The 27,597-nt window shown below is 37.2% G+C and overlaps 1 protein-coding gene across 2 annotated transcripts; it reads left to right on the plus strand.

Moving 5' to 3' along the window:
- The first annotated feature begins 439 nt into the window (after positions 1 to 439).
- LOC121729445 (gamma-tubulin complex component 3 homolog) lies at positions 440 to 25,639 on the plus strand. 2 transcript variants are annotated; one of them, XM_042117964.1, is made up of 19 exons: positions 440 to 572; positions 699 to 800; positions 1,956 to 2,122; positions 2,229 to 2,342; positions 2,536 to 2,680; positions 2,907 to 3,089; positions 3,192 to 3,274; positions 3,683 to 3,800; positions 4,056 to 4,187; positions 4,998 to 5,088; positions 10,965 to 11,116; positions 11,504 to 11,690; positions 11,917 to 12,056; positions 15,877 to 16,083; positions 17,076 to 17,293; positions 18,372 to 18,513; positions 21,268 to 21,382; positions 24,444 to 24,618; positions 25,522 to 25,616. In XM_042117964.1, the coding sequence occupies exons 2-19, from the start codon at positions 728 to 730 to the stop codon at positions 25,552 to 25,554; spliced, it is 2,475 nt and encodes an 824-aa protein (XP_041973898.1). In that variant the 5' UTR covers positions 440 to 572; positions 699 to 727; the 3' UTR covers positions 25,555 to 25,616. The 2 variants fall into 2 exon arrangements, with proteins under 2 accessions (XP_041973898.1, XP_041973897.1); XM_042117963.1 differs by having other exon boundaries at positions 440 to 800; positions 25,522 to 25,639.
- Positions 25,640 to 27,597: the final 1,958 nt, after the last annotated feature.

Consider the following 27,597-nt stretch of genomic DNA (forward strand, 5'->3'; position numbering starts at 1 on the left):
TTATTTTAAAAAGATTAATTTTTTTCTCACTTTTTTGGTAAAAAGTGGGACCCTGTGCGAGTTTCTTACGCCGGTTCTTCTCGCCGGGATAGTTCCCGAACCGGTGGTAGGCACTATTAGCATCAGTGTTTTGAAAGTATTTGTTATAAATCTATTCGGAAAAAAATCAATTTTTATTTTTATTTATTTTATTTTATAGGATTGCTTTTCAAATGACATTTCTTAGAGTACACCACTTCTACCTCAGTTTAAATAGAATTCTTTGGCGGCATCTACTAAAAGTTTCGACCGGCCTTCCCCATTAATGTCACGAGTCACGAGACACATCACACAACTCACAGCTGTGGCTATTTTTTTTTCATCAACGTTAAAAACAAAACGTCAATGTCATTTGCCTATGGTCATCAGTCATCATTATTCAATTTGTCAAAAAATGTCGGTAAAATGTTTTGACCATTTTGAATTTATTGAAATTAACTACATAAATATTACAAAAATGTGTTTTATCTTGTTATAAGTATCTAATTATATTTTATGTTACATATTCAGTACAAAACTACTTAATATAGAAGGTATATTTTGTGATATCTTTTAAAGATTTGGGTGTGTGGTTTGGTAACAATCATTGTCGCGCTACACCTGAATAGTTTCATGAGCTTAAAACTATATTTAATATTGTATTGACCCTTTAAAAACAGGCCACAAAACTTGTCGCCGAAACAAAAACATGGACACAACATCTAATAATACAGCACTATTTTTGCATAAGTTATGCGAAAGTCTGTCACCACAAGAACCAGGTAACATTCCTATTTTAAATGTATACAATGTCATTATCACTTTTTAGTTTCATTTCAGGTCGACGTAAATGGATAATTTTCAGGAATATTTTGTGAATCTTATTTGGCAATGTGTGAAAAGTAGTATAAAATGTTAATTTATTACCCTTTTTGTGTAACATTTTTGATATCTAAAGATATGTCTTGCACTCATTCCTTTCTTGTCTTTTTTATTAGTGTAATAAAAATTGTAGGATAGCACATCGTCGTTGCGCCTGCCAAATCCGTGTTTTTAGTAAAATCTTCAGGGGCAGACAATAAACTGTTTTATTTAATGATTGATTATCAATAAATTAAAGGTCTTAGTTCAAACATTATAAGATTTGCCACCATACTGCATTTTTAATTTATTGATAAGTCCAGCCATCTTTAAATAAAATGGTTTATTGTTTACTCCTGAAAATTTTCCTAAAAACACGGATTTGGCAGGCGCAATGACGATGTGCTATATATATATATATCATAGCTCAAAATCATATTTTAGTTCTAAACGTGTGTCACAGGTAGGGTTGCCATCACCCAAATTGCCTTGGCTGGTCAGGCACGACAAAATTCCCGGACATTTGGCCGAAATGTGGTTATTTCCCCGGACACCTCTTAAAAAGTATTTACATTTTACAATTACGTTTTGCCAATTTTTGCTAAAAAACCTATCTTTTCCAATTACAAGAATTTGTTAAAATCTGAATAACTTAAGTCCTTGAAATCGTACTTTTTGATTAAAGAAGAAATCGTAAGTACGCTTAGCAAGTTTTTATCTTTCGTTTGTTGTTGCATGACTAAAAATTTGGATTTCTTTCGAAAAAAGTGTCGGGGTTTCACCCGGACGATCCCCGGACGCCCTTCAAACTAGGACAAATCCTGGGAAACCCGGACGGATGGCAACCCTAGTCACAGGCCACAACAAAAATTTTATAATGTTCTTCAAAATTAACAATTTCAAAAGTGGAAAGAATTCACGCGGGCCACAGATAAAGTCCCGACGGGCCACGGGTTGGGGATAGCTGGTCTAAACACATTATGCCGAATTTCCGCGGCAGAAGTTCGGCTTGATTCCGCCTGCAATGTATTTTAAATTACCGACGACACACTATGCCGAATTTTTTTAAATTCTAGATGGTGCTTATGAATTAGCACTGTCATATTTAACATCTGCTAGTGAAAAGTCTCGGACTCTTCAAGATGAGAAATTGCTGTGTCAAAAGATTCATTCTCGCTTGACAGCTGTTTCTGCAAAAGATGCTGACAAATTCAATGAATCATATGCTAAACTAAAGAATACAGTAAGTACATGTTACTTTCTTTACTCTAAGTATATGAAATGTAATACTTTGAAGTTTGAAACAAGCTTTATTTTTAAGGTTAAATCTTTTTAATTTGTTTTTGCAGTTTGCCTTAAAGCAAAGTACCTCTGTGCTATCACTTCTATTGGCATTGTCGGAAAACGCAACTCCAAGTGACTCCACACAACATCTATTTCAAGTTCCCAGTTTGTCTGTTCCTGTAAGTATTTAAAATATTCATGTTGTCTCTGATTTTGTGGATGTTATGCAGTGTAAAAGTAGCCAACATCATTGCCTGTATAGTAACTCTACAGTGCTTCTGTGTAGACATTTTTTGCTACATAAAAATACAACAATATTAATTTTAAATTAATGTTAGTTGAATCTTTAATCTTTTAATGTATTTTTTTAAGAGTTCTACGACTAATGTGCCTGGGTCTAAGTCAAACACAAGCAAAACAACATTGGGCTCACTGAGTTGGACGAGTACTGCTTTAAAGCCCAATGCATCATCACAAACTTTACTGTCTTCTAATAGCCAACCTATCGTTACACAAGGTAATAAAGTATATTTTAGTTTATTTAATTAAATTACTTTACACATAATATACATATTATTGATATTAGCAGCGACTTTAGTTTACAATTTTACTGGCATATACTGCATTAATTCCTGAAGTAGTATTTGGTTGAGCTGTATATGTTTACAAATTATTGAAATAAACATAATATTTTGAAAAATTGGAGCAAAGTAATAACTTAGAGCATATTTTTTTTGTTACAGATAAAGTAGGCGAGCGGGCTTGCGTACGCGACGCAGTACTGGCGGCGTCCGGTGTTAAAACTTGTAAGAATGATATTTGGCCCCGCCCAGTTCAAATTTTACATTCTCGAATAGCCCATCTCGGATTTCTACATGACAGGTTAAAGGAGTTTATTGACCCAACCTCAGGACTGATGCCACAAGGTAAAGAATTTTACACTAGTTATTATCATTCAAGGTAAACAAAAGATTTTGTGAAAAAGAACATAATAGGGGTTATTCTTAAAAATAAATTGTGTGTTTTAGGATTGATGGGAGAAGGTTTGGTAGCATCAATAAGAGACGAATTAACCGAATACTATAGGAGTATTGCACTTTTGCAATCACAGGTGAATATTTTCTATATTTTTTGTGATTATTTTATTTTGTAACCAAATGTAGAAAAAATTGCATAATTTACAACATTAAACTTCATTCTTTCATAAGAACCTACCTCTGACCGAATCAGACAACAAAAAAAGAATAAGCAAAATCAGTTCTGTAGTTCTCGAGATTAGCAACAGATTCAGCCTTACCCTTAGCTCCCTAACAGCTTTAATTTATGGCCTTTTATAGCTTAACTAAAAATACTTTTGCGTCTTTGACATTAAAGTGCTTTTTCAGAGTTCAGATACTGACAAAGACATATCCCTGTCCCACCTATGTATATTAACGGCAGCATCCATAGGGGACATATTTCTTACATGGGGCGCTCGGCACTGCCCTTCATATAGGTATGCTTGATGGTTATATTGCAGGTGTGCGAGGGAGATGGAGGTGGGGCGACGCTGCGTCGCATGTGCGTGTGGGCGCAGGAGCCGCTGCACAGACTCACCTGGCTCGCGAATATCGTACACACGGCGCAACATAAAAAAGGTATGTGTTGTGTAAGATAATCCAATGCAAGCAATAAGTTCTTTAACATACTGCCTTACCTCTAAATTTGTTATATAAGGAAATACCGACAATTTAGTTTTACTTCTGACATACATCATATTAAACTTTAACGTCACATTATTCTATCGCCTTACTAATTAAATATTTACACAGCGAATAACTATGTAACTGTGTTATTAGTAAGGTGTCAAGTGTAGTAGTATTTTAACTTCAATAATATATTATGTACGTTAGGCGGTGAGCTGGCGTCTTGCGTGCACCGCTTCGTGCGTCACGGGGACGCTCGCGTGGCGGCGCTGGCGCGGCGGCTGCTCACGCAACTCACAGCGCCGCTACTACTCATGCTCACGCGGTGGCTGCTACACGGTGGTTCCTTTATACTTTGTTTCATTTTAATAATTTTATTTTACTCAATGCTTGCTTACCAGTGCGGCTTCGCCCGCGTGTTCGTCGTCCCTTTCAACCCCACTTTCGCATTAGAAAGTATGTCCTTCCGCTTAAGAGGATTCCACACCGCCGTTTTTCCATACAAACGCTGTCCCCTGTTTCCTCCCTGGATAATGCCGGTGGAGTTATGATTTTTTTTCTGAATATCTATGGACACTATTAGCATGTCCCTATGTTTTCTTTTTTTTCATAATTTAATTATTAAAAAAGATAAGAACGTCCAAAAACCCAAAAAAATGGCCAGATTTTCCTCTGTGTTCAAACACCCAGAAAACAAAACTGGCTAGAATATACAAAAAAAATAAAACATAGGAACACAGCTCAAGCCTTGCTTTAATTCTTAATGAAAAAATTACTTAAATCGGTTAAGTTTTGGAGAAGGAATCAGCAGACAACGAATCGAAGATTTTCTGTTCTTTTATTAGAACTTTTGTCGTGTTGTCTCTATCGCGCTCTGCGGTGGGAGACTTGAGATTGGTGAGACAGCAATACATTTTCAAATGCCTATTTTCAATTTCTCTCGCTCCTGGTGTATCCTCTTAAATCACTCTGTTTGTTAAAGAAAACCGCATCAAATTCGTTGTGTAGTTTTAAATATTTAAACATGTCCTTATAACAGACAAAAAACCGACTGTGTTTTATACTACTTAGTGATGATAATAAGCATAATTTTACAAAACAAAATGTATTTAGTAATATTAACATGAAGTTATACTTTTTTAATCACAGGTGAAATCGATGATCCATTCAATGAGTTCTTTATCGAAAGCAGAAGCGGAGTGCCGATTGATAGAATGTGGCATGATAAGTACAGAGTGAGGTATGTTAATGATTATAAATATATTGCATAACCCTTAAACACACAAAAATTATAAAAATATTTCGTTTAGCATCGCCTTGGTAAGATACTTAACTTGAAAATAATCTATACTAATATTATAAATGCGAAAGTATCTCTGTCTGTCTGTCTGTCTGTCTGTCTGTCTGTCTGTCTCGCTTTCACGCCAAAACTACTGAACCGATTGCAATGAAATTTTGTACACAGTTATTCTAGAGTCTGAGAAAGGACATAGGCTACATTTTGATGTGGGAAAATATCTTATTTCCATGAAAATATCGATGAAAATTTATTCGCATTGCGCAGGCCAGCGCTCATCCCGGGGGTCCTGGGTTCGAGTCCCGCAGGCGGAACAAGTTTTCAATGTTCCTGGGTCTTGGATGTGTATTAAAATAATATTTCAAAAATCTTAAATATATTTTATGTATAATATTATAAAAAATTCAGAAATATATCGATGCAATTTAGTTCTAATACGATTCAACAGATGGCGTTTTATTTTATTTTAGTTCTAATACGATTCAACAGATGGCATTTTATTTTTTACTTAAATATATTTTATGTATCTATACTTCTATACTAATCCATACTAATATTATAAATGCGAAAGTATCTCTGTCTGTCTGTCTCACTTTCACGCCAAAAACTAATATTATAAATGCGAAAGTATCTCTGTCTGTCAGTCTGTCTGTCTGTCTGTCTGTCTCGCTTTCACGCCAAAACTACTGAACCGATTGCAATGAAATTTTGTACACAGTCTGAGAAAGGACATAGGCTACATTTTGCTGTGGGAAAATATCTTATTTCCATGAAAATATCGATGAAAATTACTTCGCATTGCGCGTGGCCAGCGCTCATCCCGGGGGTCCTGGGTTCGAGTCCCGCAGGCGGAACAAAAAGTTTTCAATGTTCCTGGGTCTTGGATGTGTATTAAAATAATATTTCAAAAATCTTAAATATATTTTATGTATAATATTATAAAAAATCCAGAAATATATCGACGCGATGCAATGAACATTTTAGTTCTAATACGATTCAACAGATGGCGCTTTTTTTTTACTTCGTTGGAACTTAGAACTAATCATACTTATTAGTTATTATGTTTTTGTTTATAGTTTTTAATACGTTAGAATATTATGTTTAATAATATTATCACTTGCTATAATAATAATCAATCTATCTTATCTTATAGAACTCCTACTGCATTTCTAAGGAGTTCGAGTGTGTTGTGTTGGCCTATATTCCATCCAGAAAATATATCAATGCAATCAACATTTTAATTCTAATATATGAAAACAGATGGCGCTTTATTTTTTACTTCATTATTATAACAGAACTAATCATACCTACTTTATTATATATTATTGTTTTTATTCATAACTAGCTGTTGCCCGCGACTTCGTCCGCGTGGACTTTAGTTTATAGCGCGCGGTGTCAACAAAATTTGTGTCAAATTTAAAAACTTTTTAAAACCCTGGTAAGTGGTACCCCTCTTAGGGCCGCGCTACACCGGAATGGCAGCGCTGAAAGTGCTCGCCTCGCCGCTGCCATTCCGGTGTAGCGCGGCCCTTAATTAATCAAAATACCCAAAAACAGCTGTGCAGTGTGCACATAATCTGTACTAATATTATGAATGCGAAAGTATCTCTGTCTGTCTGTCAGTCTCGCTTTCACGCCAAACGCCAAAACTACCGAACCGATTGTAATGAAATTTTGTATACTGATAGTCTAAAGCCTGAGAAAGGACATAGGCTACTTTTTTACTGGAAAAAAGGGTTGTAAGGGTCGTAAATTTGTTCAAAAAAATTCATAATAGATGGCGCCGTGCGTCTTCTACATCGCGCTGACGCTTGCTCAAAAGTCTTTCTATAAGAGGTGGTATCATCTTACATTTAAGTCTCGATTTTTTTCGATTGTTATATCTATTCTACGGTATTAAATAACTCAGTACTTTATCTGTGCAGGCAGTGACGTAACCTTAAGACCAAATTTCACCAACGACTGTTAAAGTTAATGCTCGAATTAGTATCACGTTAGCTGTTTTGTTTTTCATATGAATGAAAGAGAAGACAGGATATTTTAACAAGCTGTTAACACTAACAGACGTTGGTGAAATTGGGGCTAAACCTATCAATGATAAATAGTTTATGGGTAAAGTTGTGTAATTGGGGGGCTAAATAAGCTTTAAAATTTGGCATAATACAGGGTGTAATAAGACCACTTCCGATAACTTTGGGGTATGATTATACTACATTTTCTGATTACGAATATGTATTTTTTTTTTATTTTTTTTTTATTTTTTTTAATTTTTTATTCTTTATTTTTTTATAATTAAAACCCTTTAAACATGATAATAAACCACATAGAAAAATATTTTAAAATATTTTTTTAAATTTTATTATTTTTACCCCAATAAGCATTTGCAAGCGCGCGGTCAACGTTCTCGTGTTCCGAGTAGGTACAAACCCGAGAACGTTGACCGCGTTAATCAGCTGTTAGCTCCGGCCTACGCACGCTAAGTCGAAAGGTCGTATGCGACGAATGACGATACACTACGAGTTACGACAGAACACACAGAAACCCTAATGTATGTGGTGTCTTTTCAATTTCAAACCCATGAAGGTCACCATGACGTGGAACTTAGAACTCTGACCTCTGACCTCTCATCTAAGCTACTTGCAGTGTTAAGAGTTTAATGGTAGCTCATGTAGAAAACTGTAAGTAACTGTCTGTGCATGTGTAACAACTTACGACAGTATGGCAAACTTCTAAGATTATTAGACTCGTTAAAAAGTTCATCGTAAGTAACGAAACCTATGCGGATGAACTGTTTATCCGCAATCGTCACTTATCAATCGAAATAACAGATGATACACGAAAAAACCTCATACATAAAACTGGCAATTAACTTACGTGAAAAATGTTGAGTTCAAGTGTTCTTACTTCTTTATGCATTTTGAAAATAGTCCTTAATACCAAGCAATAAGACCAGTCACCACCAAGAACGTCAAAAAAACTTCTCGTTAACGAAATGTATCACACCACAAAGTATTTTATTACAACTGAAATAATAATCAATTATTAACACTTTACACAATACTACCACGTTTTGATACTTGAAGTAATTATTAAAAAATCAAACTTATCTCCTAACAACTCTAACAACCTATTACCTCAATGCTCAAATGGCTACTAAATTAAAAAATCTATTTTAATTTTTGAAATAATGTTCGTCGTGTATCGACTTTCGGAAGTAGTCAAAGGACACCGAACGGCGGCGGCTTGCTTTGATCGCGGCGCCGACAAAGCGCGCCGCTCTGCAGGTGCCCGACGCACGTGTCGCTAATCCATTTCAAGGACAATCTAAGTGTTGTACCCTATAAATTCAATACTATTTAGTCGATATTTAAATTACCATTAAATAATAAAAATTATAACTATTATTTAGTAGATCTCATCTCATTTTTTAAATTCGATACCTACATTATCGTGATAAAGTGATTGTTATACCGTGGTACGCGTTATGCGCGTCTAAAATACTTTAATACCTAATTAATTAAATAACTTTTAATTATTGTCGTTTTTTTTAATATTGAGTAGGTATTTGTTTATTTTTAGTTTGACAGTAATCAATACGTACTCGTATGTAAAACAATTAATACGATTTATCGATAAAAAAATTATCGATTACTCAAAATATTCACATTGCACAGGGATACATCCCTATTATTTTACAAAGTTTTTTCTTCAATTTTGTTCAGTCGGCTGTCTAACACGCGCCGTGCTGGTGTAGGTACTGTGACGTTTTTGTTTAAGTTTTGTAATTTTACGTTTAGATGTTGTCATATTATTGCTTGTTTTGTGTATTGTTAACTATTTTTTTTATGTTTGTAATTAATAACGGGCCGTGACAAGATACGTCCGATGAATGTGCGATGCTTTAAGGAACAGGTAAACATCGTCGTCGATAGACGATAGTGCGGTTTAAACAGTGCAATAAAAAGTGTTTAAAGAATTGGAATGTCTCCTGTAATTACTTTTGTTAAGTGTTGAATAACTCTGCAATCTACATCGAGTTAGATGGATCATGGAGCACAGTTCGAACTGCATTTCATAAAAGCAGACAGCTGATCACAGGTCAGTGAACATGTTATCACGTATGTTTTCCATTGATAGGTATTGATAGGTGCAGTAGGTAACTGTGTATGTATTTTTACAGATGTGTAAATCGGATGATGATCGGATGTGAATTATGATTTCTTTTCCTTTTTGGCCGGAAGTAAAAACTGAGTATTTTTGAGTAAAAACCTGAGAAACGGTAATTAATAAATTGTAACATTTTGTTAAATCGTGAAAACTATTGTAATTTAATAATCATTACAATATTGGTGGTTTATTCACTATCTACGGGCTAGGGTATAGGGCACACCACGATCAGCTGTTTTGTCTTAACTCATGACTAGCGCAGAGCCGCGCGCGCGGTATTCGGCGCGGGCGGCGCGGGGGGGCCGGCTCGGCCCGGGGTTTCATTCATCGGCGGCGGGCGATATTATCGCGCATTAACTGCACGCATTATACATTGCGTGTTGAAAATTTTGACTATTTTAAAAACTGGCGATTACATGAAAATTTCTTGCACCAATGGATATATCTCATGCCCTATAATAACCCCACGAAGTTATCGGAAGCGGTCTTTTGACACCCTGTATATAAAGTTTAACATACAAAAATGAAGTACTTATTGTTTGCACACTGCACAGCTGTATTGATTTAAGGGGTACCAGGGTTTTTTTATAAAAGCTTTTGACACCAATTTTGTTGACATCGCGCGCTATAAACTGAAGTCCACGCGGACGAAGTCGCGGGCAACAGCTAGTTTTATCATAATTAAGATTGTGAAGTCCTGCTTTAGGCTACATAAAGTAAACATGAATTATTAATTCATACTAGAGATCTCCCAATGGTCGAAATTCGACCTTAAATTTAATTATCTTCTTCTTTTGGCTCCCCGTTAAGTATTGACTATTTCAGATTTAACAAAAAAACAACAATCCATTTATAATTTGACAACAGACTTCAAACATAAACAAAGGAGTATAATTCGTGTCGTGTGTATAGGCTTGTCAGTAAAAACATGGTAGTGTGCGCGTTGTAGTGTGTGTAATGTTTTATTTATTAAAATAATGTATTGATAAAAGCATAATTTTAAAACTGTATTAGCTCGATGCACTCCTTCTCCATATAAACTACAACTGTGCGAAATTTCATGCTCCTACGTTTCCGCATTTTTCGTACAAAGGGTTCCAAAGTTTTTCGCTCGCGTATTATTATATAGACAAGACTAATATTAAGTCTTATGTGAATTAATTCGTGTTTACTTGATCTAGTTTGAACTTTCTAGTGGTAGCCTAACGATATGCTATAACGAGCTTTTGCCCGCGGCTTCGCTCGCGTTAAGAAGTATTATTATATACTTACAAACTTTTACCCCCTATTTGAACCCCTTGGGGTTAGAATTTATCAAAATCCTTTCTTAGCGGATGCCTACGTCATAACATCTACCTGCATGCCAAATTTCAGCCCGATCCGTCCAGTGGTTTGGGCTGTGCGTTGATAGATCACTATGTCAATCAGTCAGTCACCTTTGAGTTTTATATATATAGATGATATTATGTATCTTTATTACAAACTTCCAACAACGTTTCTTTTGTGTCGTGTGGCCGCTGGTCGCGTTGCGGCCAGGTGCGCGTCGTCCATGGCGGTTTCATACTAAGGTATCTATCTCGATGGCCGTCGCGGCCTGGCCGCTAGTGCGCGCCCGGCCTAAGAAATTTGTATGAGTGTGTGGTATCGTGCAGGGAGTGGATGGTCCCGTCGTTTATGTCCCGCGAACTGGCGGCTCAGATCCTGGCGACGGGCAAGAGCGTGGTGTTCATGCGGGAGGCGTGCGCGCACGACCCCGCCCCGCCCGACCACGCCCATCACCTGCGAGCGCTGCTTGAACCCACAGGTAAGAAGCAAAGAGACATCTTTATACATAAAAGTCAATGCTACTTTTTCCCAATTGCCACTCCATATTGCACTCACCTTCCCAAATCAATTGTTCGGACTATTTAGTAGATGGTTTATGTGAAGTTTGCACAAAATTGGTTGTGTGGTACTTCATTTATCACATTTTTTGTAACAAATGAATTCAGTAAACGGCGGACCATTTTGTTGATGGGGATTTTGTTTTATTTCACTTGATACGTAGCGAAGCACGTACCGGGCCGTTAGTAAAATGGATAATAGAAACATGAATTTTAAATTGTCAAAAGCATTGAGGTTACATCACAAGAAAGTATTATAAAATTTTCTTATTAAATAATAACAAATAAATTAAAAATATAACTATCAGCGTCAGGCGGTGAGTGGTGGGCGGGGGAGGTGGGGTCGGGCGTAGCGGGCGCGCACGCGGCGGCGGCGACGCGGCTGCTGGCGGCGCTGAGCACGCACCATCATCTGCTGGACCACCTCGCCGCGCACCGCCGCTACCTGCTGCTGGCGCAGGGCGACTTCGTGCACCACCTCATGACACTCCTGCAGTGAGTATTTGTTGCTATAACAACTCCTTACTTTGTAACCTAAAATATTACTCGTATTTATTGTTAAAGTATGATGTCAATTATAGAAAAATGTCTTTGTAAATAAAATAAATTTTCATATATGTATTGTAATTGTGGAATGTATGTTTTATTTATACAGTGATAACTGATAACTCTGAGTGATTTGTTCCGTAGAATGTTAACACATTTCCTGATACTTTGTCAGGGAGGAGCTGAACAAGCCGGCGACGTCGCTGTACGTGCACAACCTGACGTGCACGCTGGAGGCGGCCGTGCGCGCCACCAACGCGCAGTTCGAGCCGCCGCACGTGCTCGCGCGCCTACACGTCAACCTCTACCCGAACTGTACGTACGAATAGTACAGAAATTATCAGAGAGTAGAGTTTTCCAATTTTAGTACAATGCCGAAGAGTGCACATGCACAATGTTTAATTGGAACTTGATAAGTTTTTTTGTCAGTGCTTCGAAGCGTATTTGTTGCTGACTGCTGTATACGTTACTATGGCGTGAGTGCCGTTTTAACGTATAGTATACACCTATTAAGTCATTTATATAAAAAACTAGCTGTTGCCCGCGACTTCGTCCGCGTGGACTTCAGTTTATAGCGCGCGATGTCAACAAAATTGGTGTCAAAAGCTTTTATAAAAAAACCCTGGTACCCCTTAAATCAATACAGCTGTGCAGTGTGCAAACAATAAGTACTTCATTTTTGTATGTTAAACTTTATATATTATGCCAAATTTTAAAGCTTATTTAGCCCCCCAATTACACAACTTTACCCATAAACTATTTATCATTGATAGGTTTAGCCCCAATTTCACCAACGTCTGTTAGTGTTAACAGCTTGTTAAAATATCCTGTCTTCTCTTTCATTCATATGAAAAACAAAACAGCTAACGTGATACTAATTCGAGCATTAACTTTAACAGTCGTTGGTGAAATTTGGTCTTAAGGTTACGTCACTGCCTGCACAGATAAAGTACTGAGTTATTTAATACCGTAGAATAGATATAACAATCGAAAAAAATCGAGACTTAAATGTAAGATGATACCACCTCTTATAGAAAGACTTTTGAGCAAGCGTCAGCGCGATGTAGAAGACGCACGGCGCCATCTATTATGAATTTTTTTGAACAAATTTACGACCCTTACAACCCTTTTTTCCAGTAAAAAAGTAGCCTATGTCCTTTCTCAGGCTTTAGACTATCAGTATACAAAATTTCATTACAATCGGTTCGGTAGTTTTGGCGTTTGGCGTGAAAGCGAGACTGACAGACAGACAGAGATACTTTCGCATTCATAATATTAGTACAGATTATGTGCACACTGCACAGCTGTTTTTGGGTATTTTGATTAATTAAGGGCCGCGCTACACCGGAATGGCAGCGGCGAGGCGAGCACTTTCAGCGCTGCCATTCCGGTGTAGCGCGGCCCTAAGAGGGGTACCACTTACCAGGGTTTTAAAAAGTTTTTAAATTTGACACAAATTTTGTTGACACCGCGCGCTATAAACTAAAGTCCACGCGGACGAAGTCGCGGGCAACAGCTAGTTATGAATAAAAACAATAATATATAATAAAGTAGGTATGATTAGTTCTGTTATAATAATGAAGTAAAAAATAAAGCGCCATCTGTTTTCATATATTAGAATTAAAATGTTGATTGCATTGATATATTTTCTGGATGGAATATAGGCCAACACAACACACTCGAACTCCTTAGAAATGCAGTAGGAGTTCTATAAGATAAGATAGATTGATTATTATTATAGCAAGTGATAATATTATTAAACATAATATTCTAACGTATTAAAAACTATAAACAAAAACATAATAACTAATAAGTATGATTAGTTCTAAGTTCCAACGAAGTAAAAAAAAAGCGCCATCTGTTGAATCGTATTAGAACTAAAATGTTCATTGCATCGCGTCGATATATTTCTGGATTTTTTATAATATTATACATAAAATATATTTAAGATTTTTGAAATATTATTTTAATACACATCCAAGACCCAGGAACATTGAAAACTTTTTGTTCCGCCTGCGGGACTCGAACCCAGGACCCCCGGGATGAGCGCTGGCCACGCGCAATGCGAAGTAATTTTCATCGATATTTTCATGGAAATAAGATATTTTCCCACAGCAAAATGTAGCCTATGTCCTTTCTCAGACTGTGTACAAAATTTCATTGCAATCGGTTCAGTAGTTTTGGCGTGAAAGCGAGACAGACAGACAGACAGACAGACTGACAGACAGAGATACTTTCGCATTTATAATATTAGTTTTTGGCGTGAAAGTGAGACAGACAGACAGACAGAGATACTTTCGCATTTATAATATTAGTATGGATTAGTATAGAAGTATAGATACATAAAATATATTTAAGTAAAAAATAAAATGCCATCTGTTGAATCGTATTAGAACTAAAATAAAATAAAACGCCATCTGTTGAATCGTATTAGAACTAAATTGCATCGATATATTTCTGGATTTTTTATAATATTATACATAAAATATATTTAAGATTTTTGAAATATTATTTTAATACACATCCAAGACCCAGGAACATTGAAAACTTGTTCCGCCTGCGGGACTCGAACCCAGGACCCCCGGGATGAGCGCTGGCCTGCGCAATGCGAATAAATTTTCATCGATATTTTCATGGAAATAAGATATTTTCCCACATCAAAATGTAGCCTATGTCCTTTCTCAGACTCTAGAATAACTGTGTACAAAATTTCATTGCAATCGGTTCAGTAGTTTTGGCGTGAAAGCGAGACAGACAGACAGACAGACAGACAGACAGACAGACAGACAGAGATACTTTCGCATTTATAATATTAGTATAGATTATATAAATTGGTAGAATGTTAATTCAGCTATCCTAACATAATAATATTATTAAAAGTAAAAAAGAAATAAAAATGCAACAAACAAAATGTGAAACATGAGCCCTGTTAATGATAAAAAATAACCTACAGAAGTGACGTGGTGCATAACCTGCATTCAAGTACGAGTACGAATACGAGTGCTTAGACTAGCCCTTTTCTTTGCTCATCGCCAAATAGCTTTCGCGTCCAAAAAACTCCAAGAAGCATTTACCGAACTCGGTAAACTCGGTAACTCGGTGGTTTGCTAAATGGAGAATTGAACTAAACCCTGACAAAAGTCACGCTATATTATTTAACGGTCTAAAACGTAAGAAAATGCAACCTATTAGTCTGCACGGAAAATTAATTCCCGAAACCACGGCTGTCAAATACTTAGGAGTAGTACTAAAAAAGTCGATGTCATTCACGAACCATATATCGAATACCGTACGTAAAGCGAAATTTGCATTATATAAATTATTATACCCTTTACTCAACGCGAGTAGCAAAATGTCCTTAAGACATAAGCTCAACTTATACAAAACATGTATAAGAACGATACTCACTTATGCGTGCGTCTCTTTCGCACACATAAGTGACAATCAGATGAACCAATTGCAACGAGTTCAAAACCGTTTTTTGCGCATGGCAACAGGTGCCCCCCGTTACATGCGTAACATCGACTTGCATAGAGACTGCGAGCTTATCACTATCAAAGCATATATCAAAGAACTCTCAGAGAGATTCTTTGGGAAAGGCAAAATACATCCCAATCCGCTCATTCGTAAGGCTGTGGCCTACGAACATGACGCACGGACATTCCGATACCCCTTCAGACGGCCTAAGCAATAAGCATATCTTAGCCGACCCTGTAGACCCCATCACAGAATACGTAACGTACTGTGTACAGATACGTAAACACAAATCACACTCACCCGCGTGGTTACTACTGCACCGGGGACGACGCCGGCGCCTTCCCCGAGGACTCAACACGACCCGAACAACAAACAGACAGACCGACCGAAATGCGGTGCCGAGCTCGATCCCGGGTCCGAGTTCGTTCTTCAACATTGCCCGATTAGAATGTCACACGTGTGACTTTAGGGGAGGGGGCCAGGCCCCCTCATTGCTTATCTCCAAACCAACTAGCAACAGACTAGTTATAGCCACGATTAAACTACCGTGGTCTTAACCAGACCAGTAGCTTAGACCCTTTCGAAAATAAAAACACTAACTGCGGTCCTAATATAAACCCTCCTACAATATTTTTATTTAATTGACATATTGGTCTAGGCGACGGTCGCGAAGACAGCGGGTGGGACGTGTTCGCGCTACAGTACCGCGTGGACGGTCCGCTCGGCACGTTGTTCCCGGCCGCATGCGCTGCGCGCTACCGGGCGCTCTTCTCGCAGCTGTGGCGCGTCAAACGCACAGAATACGCGCTGCACGACGCCTGGCGACACCACACCATACTCAGCAAGCGACTCAAGCGGATGCCCGGTATTTGATATTTATTATTTTGTTAACTTAACACTCCATAGATCGTCACAAGTGCAGCTAACTATTTATTTATTTATACCACACTAGCTACGCCCCGCGGTGTTACCCGCGGTTGAAGTTATATGTAATAAAAGACTATGAAAAGTATCAATAATAAGATCATTACGGGACGATACTCATGGTTCACGTCATGGTTCTTTAATGTTTTATGGTAGTGATGAAGATGATGATTAATGTAATTTGCATAGTAGCATATGCTTTCCGTTCCTAAAACAACGTCGAAACTCCCAAAATTGTATCTATAAACAGTCAGGAGTTCTCTCAGCACCTCCCAAACCATGGTATACCTTGGTGCAAAATCTTACTTGTTGGCAGCATATGCTTAGAATACTGCTCACGACACCATTATGTTTCCATATAAATTTTGAGGAGTTCCCTCGATTTTTTAAGGATCCCTTCATCAGGTCACCACTTTTATGAATATGGTACCAAATTGGGATGATAACCTATGCACCAAAAGAAAAATTTTGAAAATTGGTTCACAAACGGCGAAGTTATCGTTGAACTTAAAAAAAGAAACATAGCGACTCCACTATTTTGAAAGTTGGTTAAAATTGTAGCCTATGTGTTATTTTGATGTATAAGCTATATTATTGTAGTACAGTTTCATTAAAATCCGTTCAGTAGTTTTTGCGTGAAAGAGTACCAAACATCCATACATCCAAACTTTCGCCATTATATTAAGTAGGATATCTAATTGAATGTCATCTGCCTCAAGTTATTTCGTGATTCGTGAGGATTCGTGAGGTGATACGAATACAGGTAAATTATCAGCTCATTGTGCTATGGTCAATATAATATAATTTATATGAATCGATGATACAAAAACTAACAGTTAAATATTTATTTTGACTTCATAATTTAGACAGGACAACATTTGTCAGGCCCGCTATAAATAAATAATGGTGGTGACGTCTATATGTGATGTTCAGAGGTGTGGGGCGTGATGCGGCGCGTGTCGTGTTTGCGCGCGGAGGCGTTGCGGCTGTGCGGCGCGCTGCAGGAGGCGGGCGGCGTGGGGGCGGAGCCGGCGTGGGCGGAGCTGTGCGCCGCCGCCGCCGCCCGACACCCGCTAGACCGCCTGCTGACGCTGCACCAGCGAGCGCTCGACCGACACGCCATACACGCGATGATTCATCACACCACGCAGGTAGCAATATACACTAACAGTAAAATAATACATTCTATTTCACACAAATATATATTTCTATTTTATATTATTGAAATAGGTAAATTCTTAATAATAAATATTTTAATTCAGTGTATTAATACAAATCTAAGGCTGCGTTTCCACCAGAGATGTGTTGCGAGGAATGTGTTTTTGAGAACCAGTAGAATAGGGATACATGCAAAATATATAATAGTTATGAAAACTTTGCTATTAAAACGTTAAAAAAATAAAAAAGAAGGGCCACTGCAATGTTAATATTTTATAAAATATTGTTTTTTTTTACAAAAATTACGAATTAAAAGTAACTTGAAACGGAACGGATTTCAAAACACCAATCAGCGTTCGGTGACGTCACACATGCTATCCCCGCGTTCCATTTAGCATTAAAAACGATCAAAATGCCTCCATTTTGAGCGATTTGATAGTTTTTAACGCTAAATGGAACGCGAGGCATGACAAATTTTTGAGAGGTACGATCAGGTGGGGCCTTATTTTTCTGTTCTGAGGGTGGGGCCATTGTCAATAATTATTGTCAAACAGTAGTGACGTCATATAGACTTAGACCTGTTTTGGCGCCAAAATTTAATTTGACAATTTTAAACCACATTTTTTTGCAGTAAATTCCAGTGTTTTTAATTTTTTTTAATAATATACTTGTGGTCTATTCTACATGGAGTTCTTTAAAATAAACACAAAAATAAAAATATCGCATCTTCCTTATTGCTTCATTGACGTGAGCTTGCCATGACATCGCTCAGATGCTATTTGGATCTTAAAAACACATTCCACGCAACACATCTCTGGAGGAAATGCAGCGTATGTCTATTGTTTCTGTCTGTTGTGTTACATTTCTAATACCTATCACAGACCTTGATAAGTGCTCACTGTGTAAATGTTTTTGTTACCAAGGAGGACGGAAAATAAAAATACAACTGTTTCTCATAGATTGAAACGTCTACCCTTCTGAGCATTCTTAAATATTACATGTTTAGGGGTCTAAAAGAAAATTTTATGGAATAAAATAAAATGTTATTATTAATATAATAATAATTTGTAGGAACTTCAATCATACTTGGGGAACGTTTTGAACGAGACGCTGGCGCTGCGAAGTTTCGAGACGACCCTACACGCCGGTATCAACGCTGAACTAGACCGGAGAGAAAGTCTGGAGCAATTGAAAGCTGAACGAGCTTCGAGAGGTATGTTCACATCATATTATGTTTACTCCGCGTTCCACTTGACGTTAAAAACGATCAAAACGCTTAATAGGAGGCATTTTGAGCGTTTTGTTCGTTTTTAACGACAATTAGAACGCGGGGTCAGTATTCACGCTAGCCCACTTACAACACTAATAATAAAGTACTTAAGAGCGAACTGTAAAATTTTGCTGTGTTTTCTAATAAGTATTACGATCCCGGAAGACGATTGACTTAAATGAAATTGAGATTTATTTAATCACTAGCTGTTGCCCGCGACTTCGTCCGCGTGGACTTCAGTTTATAGCGCGCGATGTCAACAAAATTGGTGTCAAAAGCTTTTATAAAAAAACCCTGGTACCCCTTAAATCAATACAGCTGTGCAGTGTGCACACAATAAGTATTTCATTTTTTTATATTAAACTTTATATTTTATGCCAAATTGTTAAGCTTATTTAGCCCTCCAATTACACAACTTTACCCATAAACTATTTATCATTGATAGATTTAAGGTTACGTCACTGCACAGATAAAGTACTGAGTTATTTAATACCGTAGAATAGATGTAACAATCGAAAAAAATCGAAACTTAAATGTAAGATGATACCACGTCTTATAGAAAGACTTTTGAGCAAGCGTCAGCGCGATGTAGAAGACGCACGGCGCCATCTATTATGAATTGTTGGAACTAACTTAATTTGAACAAATTTACGCATTTTCACCCCCTTACAACCCTTTTTTCCAGTAAAAAAGTAGCCTATGTCCTTTCTCAGGCTTTAGACTATCTGTATACAAAATTTCATTACAATCGGTTCGGAAGTTTTGGCGTTTGGCGTGAAAGCGAGACTGACAGACAGACAGACAGACAGACAGAGATACTTTCGCATTTATAATATTAGTATAGATTATGTGCACACTGCATAGCTGTTTTTGGGTATTTTGATTAATTAAGGGCCGCGCTACACCGGAATGGAGCTGCCATGCGAGGCGAGCACTTTCAGCGCTGCCATTCCGGTGTAGCGCGGCCCTAAGAGGGGTACCACTTACCAGGGTTTTAAAAAGTTTTTAAATTTGACACAAATTATGTTGACACCGCGCGCTATAAACTATTATTTTATTCCCCAAGTTAGGGTTATTCCCCAAGGGGCAAGGCATTAGATTGGCCTTTCAATAAACAAGCAAATTTAGGCTGTAATTCATACTCACTAAAATTGAATATTATTGTAGGGGAATATATTTTTTAAATACGTCGATATGAATACGACAGGTTTCAAATTTTCAATTTTCATTTTTCAATTTTTCATTTTCTAATCATTCGTCCGATACGCAACTTCCCATATTGTATTAACGCAAATCAAATGTCTAGTTCAGACCCAGACAGTGATTTTCCAACCATTAGTAGTGGTACGTTCGAAACAAAAAGAAAAAGATATACTACAAAAATATAAAAAAATAGTGGGAAACACGCCCGGAGTTTGCTGGGTGGTTACAGGCAAGCAGTAATATTAAAGATGCAAACTACGCCTATTGTCTAAGCTGCAAGAAGGAGGCTAATGATTAATAACTTTAACACGTGTTATAATTTGATTTATTTAGGCAGCAATCTCCCTATTTCTCACAATTTTTAGTTGGTAGCAACACCGATTTCATAAATGTCATTTCTGCAACACTGCGGTGCCGCACTCACCGTGTGGCCGGTAGTCCGGTGAGACGGACACAGGAGCGGTGCCGCACCGCATCTTGTGGCATCACCGTAAAATGAATGGTCAACGTTTATAACACAGAAAAATTAATCAAAAAGACCTCTGTAAAAAAGGGATTCCTATTTTGCCAACAGAGGAGAATGATTTAAGCTTCCAAAATTTGTACATAGATTGGTTCAAGAATACACTTTAAGCCCATAGCTTATATGAAATGTATTTATGGTTTTTAAATGACGCGACAAAAACCATTTTATCGCTTACGCCCTTTATATTTTTTGCTGTTCCATTGCTTGTTTTCTATGAGAGGCCGGGCCAGCCTCTCATAGAAAACAAGCAATCTAAAACATATCCAACACGGTTTTTTTACTTTAACGCAGCGTCACCTTAACTTATCATGGTGAAACCCGAAATAAATGACAGGTATACCTACTCGTCCGTCTCAGTAGTCGAAGTACTGGTAGTTATGTCTATTGTGACGTAACGATGTCGCGGTCGCCGGTGACCGCCTGAGCGCGAGTACGCACCGTCCCGCTCCGCACCGCACCGCTCCGCACCGCCCAGCTCTGCACCGCCCCGCTCCGCTGTCCTCCGCTCTGCACCCCGTTGTCCTCCGCACCGCTTCGCCTCGCACGGCTGCGTTTCTATGAATATCCGCTCAGCTCCGCTCCACCCCGCTCGTGCTGTTTCCATTGAAGCGGAGCGGAGATTTCGAGCATAATGATTGGTCAATTCGGGCACCGCTAATCTCCGCTCCGCTTCAGTGGAAACGCAGCCTTAGGCAGTAAAACTAAGCAAATATATTATGTCTGTCCTTCATTTTGCTGATTTTTGGTATGGAGATACTTTAAGTCCCGGGAAAGGACATAGGAAACTTTTTGTCCTAGAAAAATGTGTGATTCCCGCGCGATTAATACATTTTAATTTTTAGCACAACGGGATTGAGGGCGTAATTTAGTATAGGTATAGATCTAATTAAAGATAGACAGATTTCACTGATTTTCAGAGATTTCAGTCCTGTCCAGTCTTGTAACTATATTCTGATGTTATATTTCAGGGGAATATGTTTTGACTGCTGCCGACGAAGCGTTAGATAAGGAGAAAAGAAAAATATTTTTGCAATTTTTGGCTAGTCGAAAAGCAGATTTAAATGTCTGGACTCGCACATACAGGTAATTAATTAGTGTCCTTTTTTGAGTTTTGTTCCTTATCGCGCGTTGCGCCTTGCGGGTGCTAGACCGAAAAAGTTGTAACGACACTTTTTTATTAGTACTTGCATAGGGCGTTGATAGTATTCCTGTGCGTCAACTTATATGTTACATACAGGTTTTTAAGGTTCCATTCGGGTGTCCCTTGACACCTCTCAAGTTTTTTCAATTAACTGGCTTTATAATTATTATTGCTTCTATTTTTTAACTATATTACAAATTATTGTTAAGAGGATACACCAGGGCCTGAAAAAACGAAAAAAAGTACGTGTAATATCTATAGCTGTCTCCCTTACCTCACGCCTATACCGCAGTACGCGATAGAGACAACTGCAGAAAATCAACGATTCGTTGTCCCCTGATTCCTTCTCCAAAACTTAACCGATTTAAGTACTTTTTTCATTAAAGATTAAAGAAAGGCTTGAGCTGTGTTTTATTTTTTTTTGTATAATCTAGCCAAATCTGTTTACTGATGTTTGAACACAGCAGAATATCTGGCCATTTTTTGGGTTTTTGAACGTTCATATCTTATTTAATAATTAAATTATGAAAAAAAAGAAAACATAGGGACATTGTATTAGTGGCCGTAGATATTCAGGAAAAAAATTATAACTCTACTAGCATTTATCCAGGGAGAAAACAGGGGACAACGTTTGTATGGAAAAAGGGGCGGTGTGGACTCCTCTTAAGGTCAGGTGGGTTAATAGTACGGGAGAACCTATGAGAACTGAAACATTTTTTTTTTGTGATTACTAACAAGCTTATTTTTTGTGAGTAGCTACATTTTGATAAGACGAACAACATTTTTATTTTCGAAAAATCTCGAAAGTGGTAGATATCAGAGATAGAAAGGATTTCATACTTTGACTTGATGGTCCTTAACCGACACGAGAGCCGTGTCATACATGTTTTTAACGTGTGGCGTATGACACGTGAGCCGTGTCATTTAAAAAACGATTGTATACGTTTCTCATTTTATTAAGAGGATACACCAGGGCCTGAAAAAACGAAAAAAAGTACGTGTAATATCTATAGCTGTCTCCCTTACCTCACGCCTATACCGCAGTACGCGATAGAGACAACTGCAGAAAATCAACGATTCGTTGTCCCCTGATTCCTTCTCCAAAACTTAACCGATTTAAGTACTTTTTTCATTAAAGATTAAAGAAAGGCTTGAGCTGTGTTTTATTTTTTTTTGTATAATCTAGCCAAATCTGTTTACTGATGTTTGAACACAGCAGAATATCTGGCCATTTTTTGGGTTTTTGAACGTTCATATCTTATTTAATAATTAAATTATGAAAAAAAAGAAAACATAGGGACATTGTATTAGTGGCCGTAGATATTCAGGAAAAAAATTATAACTCTACTAGCATTTATCCAGGGAGAAAACAGGGGACAACGTTTGTATGGAAAAAGGGGCGGTGTGGACTCCTCTTAAGGTCAGGTGGGTTAATAGTACGGGAGAACCTATGAGAACTAAAACATTTTTTTTTTTGTGATTACTAACAAGCTTATTTTTTGTGAGTAGCTACATTTTGATAAGACGAACAACATTTTTATTTTCGAAAAATCTCGAAAGTGGTAGATATCAGAGATAGAAAGGATTTCATACTTTGACTTGATGGTCCTTAACCGACACGAGAGCCGTGTCATACATGTTTTTAACGTGTGGCGTATGACACGTGAGCCGTGTCATTTAAAAAACGATTGTATCTCCCTCACATTACACTTTAGAAGGTTCTACTCTGAACAAAATCATCTTAATTTTCCACGTAGAACAAGCCTATAGGCTTCGCCTCTGAATATTCTGTGAATTGAAAAAAAATAGGGGCCGCCAACCTTTTTTTAAAGGTGCATTCAATTCGTATTACACGGCCGCCGCGTCTTATGGGTTTTTAACGTGTGACATATGACACGTGAGCCGTGTCATTTAGAAAGCGATTGTATCTCCCTCAAATTGCACTTTAAAAGGTTCTACTCCGAATAAAACCGTCTTAATTTTCCACATAAAACAAGCCTATAGGCTTCGTTTCTAAATATCCTGTGAATTGAAGAAAAGTAGGGGCTGTCTCCTTTTTTAGCCTCATGGTTCCCATCATCAGACCACCACTTTTGTGAACATGGTACCAACTCGGAACCGGATCAATCTGAATAAATACCCTATACAACAAAAGAAAAAATTTGAAAATCGGTTTACAAACGGCGGAGTAATCGTTGAACACACATAAAAAAAATATCCACAGCCGAACGTGTAACCTCCTCCTTTTTGGAAGTGGTTAAAAAATCTTAACAATGAACTTCTTTAAATTTATCTACGAACGTATAACTAACATCGGAAACCCAGATCTATTTAATATACTCATTTAAATATGAAAAAAACAAAAGGTTTGCAACATCTGAATAAAAAAAAAACGCTTAACTGCCATTTTCAGGTTAGCAATAGTAGTAGTAAAACTACTAGAAATCAACTCAAAACAATGTAGCCTTCCGTTTACATCAATGATTTGGGTTCAATTAAATAAATCAAGTTAATAAACACGTAAAAATCAAGAAAAACAAAAAATCTTTTTGAACGTGGCGGGTGTCACGGTAGCCGTGTCATCTACTTCTATGGCGTATGACACGGCTCACGTGTCACGAGAAAATTGTATGCCGCCACGACTGAAAGTCTTCAAAAATGTGCGCCGCATTGAATCGGTTAAATATGGATTGATTTATTTGTTAATAGGACAGGGTTACTCTTAAATTATATAACTATTAACCTACCAATATTATACAAAAATTAGCTGGTTAGGGTTCCGATTTAGGGTTCTGTAATCAACAAAACTTGGTTGACTACTGTACCCTAAAACGGAAACTATAAATAAAGCTCGGCGTTATACTTTTCTTGTTATTAGTTACAGTTTCTCTTCCCCCCGCGTCCCTCTTACCCCACCTGACCTTACATTACAAAATGAATTAATTAGTAATATTGTAATGGTTATTGGTTAAGGATAAGGATGTATTTCATTTATCTTTTCAGGGGTCATGTTACAACTCTTATTCTGAAGCTCGCCCTGCATTCGGAAGTTTCCCTTCAGACTCTAGCATTCCGCCTTGACTATAGCGACTTTTATAAGAGAGGCGACGCGAAACTGCACGAACCCTTAACATATCAGCACAAAAGGCTCAGCGAGATTGGGATTAATTTAGCTAAGGTAATTTGTTGAATGACTTTCTATGGTTAGATTATCATTCTAAGATCCAGTTTCATCAAGCAATGTTAAATAAATAACGGCTTGTTAAATCATTTAACGGCCTGTTAGAGCTATCGAGCGTTCCACCATACGCTAATGTCATGTCAAATCGCCTAACACGGTGTTAAATTTAAATTCCTGCTGGGAGGTCCGTTAAATATATAACAGGCCGTTATAATAGTCAAAACAACAACTTTTTAAAGACAATATCCAATATCAATAAAAGAATCTGTTTTGACTTTTGAGTGTTGCCGCCATGTTTCGCCACATCCTTACATATTATTTATTATTTTTCATGTTATGCATAATTATTTATTTTAATTTTGTCAAAAATTCAGCCCTCCGATTTTCCTTAACATTGCAAATACACTGACTTGTATCAAAATTACCAAGCCGAAATAAGTAAATAAAAGTTTGTATCATGATTCATGTTTTCAGCTTTGACAGATCATAATTATTAACCTGGTAAATTAAAAAGAACTATTTTAGTGTAACAAATGTATGCGATCAGTGATATTTTAATTTGGTCGCATTATCTACCAGATGACGTATTATACGAATATGGTGAAAATGACACATTGCAGCCAACATGTCGTATTAAACTTGTACATTGCAATTTCGTCGCCTTATAACAAGAACGAACGAATTGAATGTTATTCACTCGTTGTTCACTTAACGTTGTATTTACTAATCCGCTGTTAAATTTTTACTGTGGGACATAAGTATTTTAACAGTCTGTTTAATTTTGCAAGGTCCGTAAGTAATGCCTTGTTAGGATTTAACAAACAGAGGTTGGTGAAATTGGGTCTAATACTCTTTATTTTGTATGATGAACACATGCTGACTAAACATTTTTTGTTACAGACCAAAGTATTGGAGCGAACGAGGAAGAAATGAAGGAGTTATATTCTTATATTTTTCTAATCCATTATTATAGTTTACACTTAAAAACAAATGAATCTCCAAATATATAATATTATGTACGTCTATGATACAAATTTATACATAACCTGATCAATTAAAACAATTAAAATACTTTGTAATAACGCTCCTAATAAAAAAATCTTAAAACAATATTTTCTTTTTTTTTTTAATTATATTATGCCTGTCTATGAAATAAAGTTTAAAATCGTGAAATATCTTGGACTTACTTTTATGGAGCCGTGTTGCACAGGACGCTAGAATTTTAGCTGTATACAAATATGTAAGTGATTATATTTTAAAAATTTATTTGTTTTAAAATCCATTTAGTCATTAGTGTGTTGTGTTATGTCATATGTGTAGTGTGAGTTTGTGCAAATTGATTGAACATCCATACTTCCATGCTTCCATACTAATTTTATAAATGGGAAAGTGTGTCTGTCTGTCTATCTGTCTGTCTGTCTGTCTGTTAACTCTTCACGCCCAAACCGCTCAACCGATTTTGCTGAAATTTGGCATGGAGATACCTTGAGTCCCGGGAAAGGACATAGGATACTTTTGTCCCAGAAAAATGTACGGTTCCCGCGCGATAAACGAGTTTTGGCGCAACGGAGTTGCGGGCGTCATCTAATAAGTAATATAGGAATATGGAACAAGATATATGGATAAAAAATAAAATTTACTGAGTCTGTTTGGTAAAAAAATGAGAAGGTGGCTCTCCGATCCTGTAACTATTGACTAAAATGTAGTGATTATACGTTTTATACAATAGTTAGAGAACAAAAATAAGTGATAATACTTTAGGGTGTGTACGTGTTCCTTGTAGAGAGTTCACTCCATCCACACCTCCCTTTTGAACATTCATTTGATAGGCTATAATAGTCGGTAATCCGTACACTGTCGATACAGTGGAATATTGTGAAAAAATTATGTTTGATGCGAGACGTCCGTTGCGTACGATACCGACATGTGGGCTGTGTACGCTTATCTTTACGCGATTGCAAGCGTGATAAACTGTCAACAGAGCTGCTGGACTGGCCTTTGGCAAAGGCATAAAAATTTAGCAATAGGCCGCTGGCTGGACTCCAGCGTAGAGGTCAGTGTTTGAACTTTGAAGTATAGTAGCCGTTAAAAAAACTTGCTGTCAAACTCATGTCATGATGACAATTGACATTTTGATTCGAAAAGCGCGGGAACTTGAAAAAGGCGGTCGCGGTATTTTTTCTTAAAATTTTAAAATTATTTTTTTTATCTAAATAGTTAATTATATAGTTTATTTTTAGTCATATTTTCTCTCATTAGTAGTGTAGTTAAGTTTAATTTAGGTAAGTCTTCTTTTATTTTGTAGTTTATAAGAATACCATGGAGGAGCCTGACCCGGGGGGACCTGGTCCCCCCGTTGGTCATTATGTGACCATTTCGAATGAATCGAGTATGGATACAGATGCTTCATACTCAACAAACCCACGTAAACGTCCAGCTATATCTTGACGACCTCTGTGGCTCAGTGGTAAGCGCGTTGGTAGCTCAAGCCGGGGGTCGCGGGTTCGAATCCCGCCGACGGAATAAAAAGTTTTCAAAGTTCCTGGGTCATGGATGTGTATTAAATATGTGTAAATTGTGTATCATATAATAAAAATCTTAAATATATGCATAGTATAAAAATATTAAATATATTTCCGTTGTCTGGTACCTGTAACGCAAGTCCTTCAGGTACTTACCACGGGGCCAGACAGACGTGGTGTGAAGCGTCCATAGATATTATTATTATATTATATCTAAAAAGCGCTGTAGGAAATGTATGAAAAAAATTAAAAGTGACCCAAGAAAAGCTAAAAAAGATGTTAATTGCATGTGTTCTAGCGATTCTGAAAACAACGCAGCTTGTAAAGACAGTAATATAATAGCTGAGACACAAACAATTGACAATACCGCGAAAAACCAAGGCTTAGTTGATTCTAGGGTAAGTAGGTTAACCTATAAAGACACTGACTCGACTCCATTTTTTTTTTTTTTTTT

This window comes from Aricia agestis, chromosome 8, assembly GCF_905147365.1.
Source record: "Aricia agestis chromosome 8, ilAriAges1.1, whole genome shotgun sequence".
NCBI classification, from domain to species: Eukaryota; Metazoa; Arthropoda; class Insecta; order Lepidoptera; family Lycaenidae; genus Aricia; species Aricia agestis.

Coding starts and splice junctions, on each gene's coding strand:
- LOC121729445 (XM_042117963.1), top strand. CDS start 728: ATGGACACAACATCTAATAATACAGCACTATTTTTGCATAAGTTATGC. Junction 2,123..2,228: donor ATGCTAAACTAAAGAATACA/GTAAGTACATGT, acceptor TTGTTTTTGCAG/TTTGCCTTAAAGCAAAGTAC. Junction 2,343..2,535: donor TTCCCAGTTTGTCTGTTCCT/GTAAGTATTTAA, acceptor TATTTTTTTAAG/AGTTCTACGACTAATGTGCC.